The 10,899-nt window shown below is 40.0% G+C and overlaps 1 protein-coding gene and 1 pseudogene across 1 annotated transcript in view; one reads left to right on the top strand and one right to left on the bottom strand.

The window, feature by feature from the left end:
* The window catches only part of KNL1 (kinetochore scaffold 1), a 74,667-nt gene that overhangs the window by 18,279 nt on the left and 45,489 nt on the right, over positions 1-10,899 (top strand). The window contains exons 5-7 of the mRNA XM_006158693.3: positions 1,080-1,141; positions 8,697-8,749; positions 9,279-9,312. Coding sequence (XP_006158755.1) covers positions 1,080-1,141; positions 8,697-8,749; positions 9,279-9,312 — 149 coding nt within the window. The remainder of the gene's footprint in view (positions 1-1,079; positions 1,142-8,696; positions 8,750-9,278; positions 9,313-10,899) is intronic.
* LOC102487888 (60S ribosomal protein L27a pseudogene) lies at positions 6,255-6,695 on the bottom strand (annotated as a pseudogene).

The raw sequence follows: 10,899 nt of genomic DNA, 5'->3' as shown, positions 1-10,899 counted from the left end.
AACTTTATTTATTTATTTATTTATTTATTTATTTTTATTTGACCAGAGAGGGACAGAGTAAGAGAAAGAGAGAGAAAGAGAGAGAAAGTAAGAAAGCAAACCATTATGTCCAAGACTCAAACTGCAGTCGGCCATGTGGGAGTCTAGTGCCCTTACCACCACACCACCTGCTGGCCCCATAACTATGAATATGCTTTTTTTCCTTTCCAAATAATTATTTTATTTATCCTTATTTATTTATTCTAATTTGACCAGAGAGGGACAGAGTGTGTGAGAGAGAGAGGGAAAGTGAGAAAGCAAGCCACCAGGTCCAGGATTCAAACCTGGGTCGGCCATGTGGGAATCCAGCACCCTTAACCACCATGCCAACTGCTGGCCCCGAGTATGAATATTCTTTAAAATGGAGGGAAAGGGGTGATTAAAATGATAAATTTTGTATTATGTGTATTTTGTCACAAATTTTAAATTTTATTCTTAAAATTTTTTTTCTTTATTCATGATAGAGCATATACACATGAGAGTGAGTGAGAGAGACAAGGAGGGAGAAAGGGAGAAAGGAACATCCTCCTCGGTGTCTGGTTACACCATGAACCCCCCAGTTCTCCAGCTGTTTAGGTCTTGGGCACTCATGAGCATGACCAGCATGTTTCAGGCTGACTGGGTGAGGGATTCAGTTGCTGTAGAAGCCAGCCTCTCTTGAGCAGTGCATTACTGTTGTTCCAAAGAACCAGCCCTCAAATTGTGTAGATATAATAGTATGTTATAGTAAAGCTACCATAACAGATGATGTATCACTTTATCCTAGTCTTGTTAGCAATTAACCATTCATTTAAGTGGAGTGAGGAAAGTTAAGGGACCATAATCACCTTCCTTAAATATATGTTGTTTGTAGTATGCTTATTATCACTCACATTGAAAATCATATGTGTGTTTCTAAGCGTTTCTACATTGAGGTATTTTGGAGAATCATGTATCATGTTAATTCAGAATAAAAGGTAGTCTCTGCCTATAGTTTTCTGTAGACCTAATTCACAGTAGTTTCGTTAAGAATCATACCATATGTTGTTCTCTGTCCTTAGGAATCCAATGCTTTTAGAAGTAAGAAAAGCTCTCGACGAGTCAGCTTTGCAGATACTATAAAGTAAGTTTGAAGGAAAAATGATTAAAACGTTACAGGTAAAGCTTTTTGTGTGTCAGATCAAACATAATGATATTGACGGGGATCATCGGCATTTGAAGTAAACATTAGAGAATTGTTATTTAAAAGATTGTTATACAATATTGTGTTTGAAAGATAATGAAATCATTTCCTCTAAAGTCAGGAACAAAACAATGATATCCTGTTATTTAACATTGTATTCGAGGGAGCCAGCAGATGGCATAGGGCGGTAGTTAAGGCAGTGGATTCCTACATGACTTACTGCAGTTTGAATCCCAGACCTGGCGGCTTGCTTTCTCACTTTTTCTTTCTCTCTCTGTCTCTCTCTGGTCAAATTTTAAAATAATAATAACAAATAAAATTAATTCTTAAAAAGAATTGTATTTGAGGTACTAACCAACAAAAATAAATAAATTAGAGTTATAAAAATTGGAAAGATCGGGAACCAGCAGTTAGTGTAATGGCTATGTCGCTGGACTCCCATGTAGTCGACCGCGGTTCGCGTCCAGGACCCGCTGGCTTAAAATTCACGCAGGGCGCATGTGCGTGCGTGCCCAAGATCCCGAGAGGAGAATGGAGGAGAAGGGATTGCGGTGTGACCATCCCCCCTGGGGGGGTGATTTCTCACTTTCTTTCTCTATGTCTCTCTCTCTCTGTCTGGCGAGCACACGCTCCCTATAGCAAAAATCTCTCCAAAAAAGAAAATTGGGAAAGATGAAGGTCAGCAGGTGGAGTATTGGTTAAGGTAATGGATTTCCACATGTCTGACTATAGTTCAAGTTCTGGACCTGGAAGCTTGCTTTATCACTTTCTTTCTCTGTCTCTATTCAAAATAAAAAATAATAATGATTAAATAAAATCATTCTTTTTTTTTAAGAGAGAGAGTTTCGCTATAGGGTGCATATACTTACTGAAGAGACAGAGAGACAGAAAGTAAGATATTACCCCATGCCCGGGCGGGGTGGCCATATTGCAGTTCCTTCTCTTACATTCTCTTGAGATTTCAGGCATACACGCATGCATGCCTGGGCTGAGTTTTTTTTTTTTTTTTTTTTTTTTCCCTTTTTGAGAGGCTTTTGCTATAGGGCATGTGCACTGGCCAGAAAGAGAAAGAGAGACTGAGAGACAGAAATCGAGAAATTATCTCCTAGGGGGGGTGGCCACACTGTAATCCCTTCTCCATTCTCCTCTCGGGATCTTTGGCACCTGCACACACGCGCCCAGCATGATTTTAATCCACCGGATCTGAGACTCAAACCACAATCGACTACATGGGAGTCCAGCAACATAGCCATTATGCCAACTGCTGGTCCCAGGGGTGAGTTTTCTTTTCTGTTTTTTTTTTTTGGATAGGGCACATGTGTTCACTAGACAGATAGAGAGACAGAAAGTGAGAAATCACCCCTCAGAGGGGATGGCCACACCGCAATCCCTTCTCCTCCATTCTCCTTTTGGGATCTTGGGCACGCACGCATACACACCCAGCGTGGGTTTAAGCCACCGGGTCTGAGACTCGAACCACGGTCAACTACATAGGAGTCCAGCGACATAGCCATTACGCCAACTGCTGGTCTCTGGGGTGAGTTTTAAGCTGCCAGGTCTGAGCCTCGAACTGTGGTTGACTACAGTTCGAGTCCAGCTTCATAATCATTACACCATCTGCTGGTCCTAAATAAAATAATACTCTTTTTTTTTTTTTTTAAGAGAAATTTTTGCTATAGGGTACATGCACTCTCCAGAGAGACAGAGAAACAGAAAATGAGAAATCAACCCCCTAGGGGTGATGGCCAAGTCACAGTCCCTTCTCTTCAATGCTCGTCTTGGGAGTTTTAAGCCACCCGGTCCAGGACTTAAATCATGTTCGACTACGTGGGAATCCAGTGATGTAACCATTATACCATCCGCTAGTCCCAATGAAATAGTTCTTTTAGAAAATTGGAAAGATGGGAGTAAATCTATTACCTTTTGCTGATTAAATGATTATATATTACAAAAATCCAAGATTATCAATTTAACTACTATTATAGGTAATCGGTAGCAGGATAGTGAATTAATATATTCAAATCAATATATTTTTATTATATGTAAGTAATAACCAGATAGAAGATAAATATATCTTTTTTCTATTTTATTGCTATAAATTTAATGAGACAAGAAAATAAAGGACCCAGCCACAGTGGTACAACAAGTAACACCATCACTTGGGAGGATGAAGGCCATGTAAAAGGCTTAGGTTTGGTCCCCAGGCCAGCTGAAGCTGCAGGCACTGTTGCACAAGCCTGTAATTCTAGATAATTAGGAGTTCCGGGCAGGAGTACCATGACCCAAGACCCTGTCGAAATAGCTATCACACAGGGCCAGCAGATGGTGTTTTGGTTATGTAGCTATACTCCCACATGCTGACACAGTTTGAGTCCTGGACCCAGTGGCTTGAAACTCATGCTGGCAAGATCCCTGGAGAAGAATGGAGAAGGGATTACAGCATGACCATCACCCTGGGGGCGGATGATTTCTCACTTTTTGTCTCTCTGTCTCTCCAACAAGTTCATGTGCCCTATAGCAAAAATCTCTCTTTTGAAAAAAAATAGCTATCAGAATCTCTCTTCCTTCTTCCTTTCGCTGTTTCCTTCTCCCTTTCTCATAAAGGGGAAAAGATAAATATATAAATAATAAACCACCGCCGAAGGATACTAAGGAAGAATTATATAAAGACATGTCAAGTGACTGGATAAAAAGATTTAATGAGATAAATATGTTAATTTTAAATTAATCTATTCATTTACTATAATTGCATGTGTTTTGTTTTGTGTTTTGAGAGATTTGTGCCTTAGGGTACATGTGTTCATAGAGAGAGCGAGAGATGAGACAGTGAGAAGGAAAGTGAGAGATCACCCCCTAAGGAGGATGGCCACGCTGCAGTCCCTTCTTCTCCATTCTCCTCCCAGGATCTTATGCATGCACACATACGCGCCTGGAGTGATTTTCAAGCTACTAGGTCCGGGATTTGAATCGTAGTCAGCCATGTGGGAGTTCAGCAGTGTAACAGCTATGCCATCTCCTGTCCCCAGTAATGATTTGTTTTTTGTTTGCTAGAGGGCATGTGCACTTGGGGAGGGTAGCAAGAAAGGCCTCCCAACCCACACATACCATGGGTCAGGGTAAATCTTTTCTCCTCTGTCTTTCCCTCGGTTGGGATTTTGGGCATAATCACACGTGTGTCTGATATGTTTTTTAGGCAGCTATGTCTGGGACTCGAACCATGCGGTCAGCCACGTGAGACCAGCTGCCTTAACCTACTAGGTCAGGGGTTGACCTGTAATTCTTATACATGGTTTTTTCATGACTATTTTCTTGATGTTTACCTTTGTGTTTGTATTTCTTCTTTAATTCAAGAGGAATCAGAGTTATTTAATAGAGAATTTAAAATTTTTTAGGTGGTAGGGACATGTTATCCTTCTTTTTTTGTTACATCATAATTAGAATATATTCTGTTATAATATATTATTATTATGTTTGAGTCCCATACCTGGTGCCATGAAATTCATGCTGGGCACATGTGTATGTATACCCAAAATCTTAAGAGGAGAATGAATTACTTCATTGCCCATTACTTGGGAGTGGGTGTGCTGATGATTTCTCACTTTCTCTCTCTCTGTCTCTCCAGTAAGCACACGTTCCCTATGGCAAAAACCAAGGCGGGGGGGGGAAGCTTATGGAAATATATATTATGAAAAACTATTTATGGATTTCAATTTTGTACTAAAATAAACTCATACTTTAATTTTTCCTTGAACTTTTTGATGTCTCTTTGTGCACATGTAAATGGGAGTCATGGAAAATATGAACTCAAAGAGGGATTACGTGGTTGAGTCTTAAATACGTCTTCATAGGGAAGAGAAAAACGGGAGTTGGGAGCATTACAACAATTCTAAAATAAATTATTTTTCGGGAGAAAGAATGGTTCTATTGCTAAGACAATGACGAGTAAGTGATTCTGGCAGCTGGGTGGTCCTGGGAGATGACACAATCTGTACAGATGTGTAGACATTTGTCAGTCTTCCTTTCTGTGATATGAGTTTAGCTAGTGAAACTTCAGGGAAGGGACTGAAGGTGATTGTTTTCCTCTTTGGCAGGTCCAGTCTTTAGGCAGGTAATAGAATATCAGAGAAAAGGGATTAAAGATGATATTAGCAAGGAGAAAGGTCAGGGAGAGATCTTGGTTTGAGGCTGTTTCTTTAATTCATCCTGTCAAACTGCTGGTCTTTTGGGCATCATTTTCTGAGCTCCAGCAATATAATCACCTTACAAATTAGGTTATTTAGAACTTCTATATTCTTACATGGTTTTAGTCACTTTAATGTCTCCTGAATTATGATACATGATAGTGTATCTCACTGATAGTATCTCTCTCTGTATTTCCAATAGTTTTTTTGTTTTTATTTTTTAAATGCTAGAGGCCATGAATGCACATATGCACAGGAGAGAAAGTAAACCCCAGTGTAACCTGGTCACACTGCAATCTCCTTTTCTCCATTCCTCCTTCCCATCAGGATCCTGGGCATGAACATATGCCCAGTATGTTTAAGCCTCTGGGGGTAGGATTCAAACCATGGCCAACCATGTGGGATTCGACTCCTTCCACATACTGTTTTACTTTTACACTGGGTTAAAAGTTACTTTCTTTTATTTTTTTTAAGTTTATTTACTTACTCTATGAGTGAGAGAGAAACAAAGACAGAGAGATACATCATCTCCAAAGAGTCTTGATGCTACAATCCACCCTCAACCTCTGCCAACCTGGATCATGGGCACCTATGTGCCTGGGATGTCAGGGATGTCTCCATATGCAAACCAGCAGCCTTCCCGTGTGGGTCTTCCTTACAGGGTTTTATTGCCATCCCACTGCTGGACCCTTCTGTAGATTTTGTGTAATGAGAGTGGATGCTATATTTATTAGAAAATAGTCTTCAATTATATCATTTGGAACTATACCTTCTATAGTATTATGCAGTACTCATCTTTGCTTTGTCTACTGCATTTTCCCCCCAAGAGAAAAGCACTTTTTAGCATTTAATGAAACTCTCTCCATGTGGTTTCAAGCCACTAGGACACAAACACCCCCCACACCTTTAATCTTCTCCCTAGCTCTTCTGTGGAAGAATTTGGCCTTCACGATGACAAGTTGCTATGGGAGCTTTCCTTTCCCCAGAACTGTGTAGTAGCCCGATCACACTACATCAGTGATGAGAGCTACTCCAGTCTTGTTTTTGGCAGCATTTACCCGTATCTGCTCACTGATCAAGGTCCGCAATTTATCAAGGCTGACAGTCGAACAGAAGCTGTGGTTCCTCTTTAAGTGGTAATGCCTCATACCAGCTTTCCCAAAGTAACCTGGGTGGTATTTGTCGAAGTTGATCCTGTGGTGATGCATGCCACCAGCATTACCCCGGCCTCTGGGATGCTTCTGGTGCTTGTCAATGCAGCCGTGGCACAGGTGGCCTTGAAGTTTCCTGGTCTTCCTCAGTCAGGGTGGCATGTCGGCGACTAAGATGAAATAGCGGTTTTTTTAATAATTTTTTTTCCTTGGACTGGTCCCATAGCCTAATTGTTAAGGGAGCTGAATCTCACTTGGCCATTTACATGGTTCAAATCCTGGACTTCTGGATCTGGTGGCTAGGAAAACATGGCACAGGTACATGTGCTTAAGTGCCCCAAATCCCAACAGTATGGAGAAATGGAGAAGGGATCACAGTGTGACCACACCCCAAGGGGGGTGGTACCTTCTCCCTCTCTTTGTCTGTCTGTCTCTGGTGACCACTGAAAATAAATAATTGCCCTCTGAAAATAAATAATTCCTACAAAAGAAAGAGAAAAAAAAAAAAAAGAGAGAGAGAGGCACCCTTTTCAGGGTCTGGTCATGCCATGATCACCTTCCTCTAGGCCTCCAGCCAGTCAGATCCTGGGTACTCATAAATATGCCTTGTGTGTTTTTTAGGCTAACCAGCCTTGAGATTCTAGCTGTGGTCACTATATGGAATCCAGCTTCTCTTTCTCTTTTTAATTGATTCATTTATTTTAATTTGACTAGAAAAGGACAGAGAGAGAGAAAGAGGGAAAATGAGAAACGCAAGCCACCAGGTCTGGGACTCAAACCCACGTGGCGCTGGACTCCCACATGGCCACCTGCTCTTCAAATCCCAAACTTGTTGGCTTGCTTTCTCACTTTCTCTCTCTCCCTCTCTGGTGAGCATATTAGCAAATTAAAATAATAAAATTAAATAAGTAATAATTTAAAAAATAAAATAGATGGTACAATTAAGAAATATGATACGTATTTCTTCTACCTCCTATTTTCTTTCTCTTCTCATTCTCTTGCCCATTTTTTTTTTTTTTTTAATTTGCCACCACTACATGTACTCACCAAAGAGAAACAGAGAGAGAGAGAAAGAGTGAAAGAGCGAGAGAGAAAGCATCCCCAGTGGAGCGTGGTCCTGCTGCAATCCCTTCTCATTTCCTATTCTTTCAGGATTTTGTCTGTACACACACATATGCCCAGGTCATTTCTCGTACCACTGGGTCTGGGACTCAAACCATGTGGCTGGCCATGTGGGATCCGACTCCTTTAACCACCAGACCACAGAGTTGGCCCCCTTTTCAGTTGTATCCTCTCTTTCGACTCCCCTCAGTATTTAACATTGCAGCATTTGTCATGTCTGTTAGTCTTGGTTCTATTATATATACTCAGATGTTATATCAGTTCTTCTGCTTTCTTTTCTCTAATTATCTCTTGGTTGGCTGAACTTTGTCCTCTTATTGTTTTCCCAAGAAAGGCTCATTGAAACAGTATTGTCTAAGTTCTTGGTATTCAAAACTCCCTCATTGGAGGTCCAGATTCAAGTCCTGGACTAATCACACCCAATAGCATATGCCTAGAATCTTAGCCAGTGGGGCTGAGGCAGAGGATTGTGACAAAGGGAGAGATTCTGTCAAAACAAAATACCTATTTATCTTTGTTTCTCTCCCTCTTTCTTTTCCCCCCCCCCCCAAAAAAAATAAATCTTTCAAATTTGGTATGGGTAAGACAACCATGAACATAGAAAAATCATTCATAAAAATGTAGAAGAGGACCAGCATATTGGTTAAGGTAGTCAGATCCCATGTGACTGACCACAGTTCAAACCCCAGTTCCAGCAGCTTGAAAAACACATTGGGCGTGTGCATGTGTGCACATGCCCAAACCCAATAGGGTGCAGAAGTGGAGGAAAAGGGATTGATTGATTGCACCACGACCATGCCCCGCTAGTGAGTACCTCCCCACATTCTCCTCCCATGAGCACCCATACCCTCTGGCTATAAAGAAAACAGTAACAGATTTTAATGTGGTAATCTGGTTTTGACTTTTTGAAATACTGATATTCTGTAGTATAGAAAGAAGATGTTGAAATCAAAGCATGTTCTTAAAACAGACTATAAATTGATACCATAAGATTCTAATGAAAAATTATAAGTTTTTAGTAACCTTTATTTTCTTTTCTAGAGTATTCCAGACAGAGTCTCATATGAAAACAGTGAGAAAGTCAGAAATTATAGGTAAATATGTTACTATAATCCTTGCCAAATCTGTATTTTTGAAAATGTTATTGTGGGGACTGACTCTGTGGTCTGATGGTTAAGCAGCCAGATTCCACATAGCTAATTTTATGGTTCAAATCCCAGACCAGCAGCTTAAGAAACACCCCAGGCCCATGTGTATGTGTACCCCAAATCCCAACAGAATGAGAAATGGAGGAAAAAGGATTGCTGAATGATCATTCCCTAAGGAGAATGCTTTCTCCCTCTCCCTCTCTGTTTCTCTTTGGCAAGCACACATGCCCTGTAGGCAAACTTAAAAACTAAATTTATTGTGATTACCTAACAAAGTATAGATATAATTATTTATCTAGATATACTTATTGTCTATACTATTGCTTTAAAAAGTGTACCTTGGGTCCTAAGGTGAAAGTAGAATTAATAGTTAGTAATTTATTATTTTTTTCATTGCTGTTAATGCTTTTATGTACTTTTTCTAATGCTTTATCATTATATACTTGAACAAATTTAATTTTTATTTTATTTCTAGAAACAGAAGCAGGAGAACATATTCTCTCTATACAGTAAGTAAAGAAAAAAAAATGCTAGTTACAGTTAAAAGACTATTTATTCCTTTTAAATTAAGTTTTTAAAACATTAATTTTCTTTGTGGGTGGTTTCTTTTTTGAGAGATTGTGCTATAGGGCATATGAGCTCACCAGAAAAATATAGAGAGACAGAGAGTGAAGGGGGATGGTCATGGTACAATCCCTTCTCCTGAGATTCTGGGCATGCACATACACACACCTGGCAAAGTTTAAATAAAGAAGCGCGGTGGGGATGGCAAGTGGCATTGTGATTAAAGGTGCTGGGTTCCCACGTGGCCAATCGCTGTTTGAGTCCTGGACCTGGCAGCTTGCTTTCTGGCTTTTTTCTTTCTCTCTCTTGTCAAATTAAAATAAGAAGAAGAAGAAGAAGAAGAAGAAGAAGAATCCCACATGGCTGACCACAGCTTGAGTCCTGGACCCGGTGGCTTGCTGTCTCACTTTCTCTTTTTATCTCATTCTGTTACTCCCTGGTGAAATTAAAATAAGTAAATAAATAAATAAAGTTAAGTAAAATAATTATTAAAAAAAATGAAAGGGAAGTAATAGTAACCATGATTTCAGAAAGCATAAAGTAAAAAGCATAAAGTAAAAAATATAAATCACTCCTATTCTCTAGGTGAACCACTTTTCAGAGATTACCCATATTGGTAATTTTGGGTGTCCTTTCATAAGTTTTTCTATATACTCTCCAAGGGCATGTTCATCTTCATCTTTTTTTAAGAGAGGTATTTGCCATAGCGTACGTGTGCTTGCTGGAGAGACAGAGAGACAGAAAGTGAGAAAGCAACACCCAGAGGGGATGGCCATGTCACAATCCCTTCTCTCAGGATTTTGAGCACACATGCACAAGTATCCGGTGTGAATTTTAAGCTCCCGGGTCTACGACTCAAACCGCTGTCAATTACTTAGGAGTCCAGCAATGTTACCATTATGCCATCTGCTGCTCCCTAGCTTTATTTTTTAATAGTTTTGCTACAATGCGTATGCACTTGGTGGAGAGACTGAGAGATAGAAAGCAAGAAATTGCTCCCCGCAGGGATGACCTCACTACAGTCCCTTCTCCTCTATTCTCTTCTTGGGATTTTGGGCACGCACACACACATGCCCAGTATGAGTTTTAAGAGTCCAGGACTCGAACCATAGTCAGCTATGTGGGAATCCAGCAATGTAATCATCAAGCCATCTGCTGTTGCCTAACTTTTTTTTTACTTTATGTCTTGTGGGGCCAGTAGGTGGCATGGTGCTTAAAGGTGCTGGATTCTCACTTGGCCCACTATGGTTCAAGTCCCAGACCTGCTAGCTTGTTTTCTCACTTCCCCTCTCTGTCTCTCTCTAATCAAACTGGAAAATAATAGTCTCTCTGATCAAATTTAAATAAATGAATAAATAAAATAATTCTTTAAAAAATAATAATAATATGTCCTGTGTCACACTTTTCATGTTATTACATAAAGATCTATCTTAGTCTATTATACTGTACTGTATTTCTGTTGTATGCTTTAACTAGCTCCCTATTACTTTTTTTTTTTTTTGGAGAGGCTTTTGTTCCCTGGGGGCTCGACA

This window comes from Tupaia chinensis, unplaced genomic scaffold (assembly GCF_000334495.1).
Source record: "Tupaia chinensis unplaced genomic scaffold, TupChi_1.0 Scaffold000605_1, whole genome shotgun sequence".
Taxonomy (NCBI): Eukaryota; Metazoa; Chordata; class Mammalia; order Scandentia; family Tupaiidae; genus Tupaia; species Tupaia belangeri.
The sequence above is the reverse complement of the archived record's forward strand: the minus strand, read 5'-3'. Positions and strand labels throughout refer to the sequence as shown.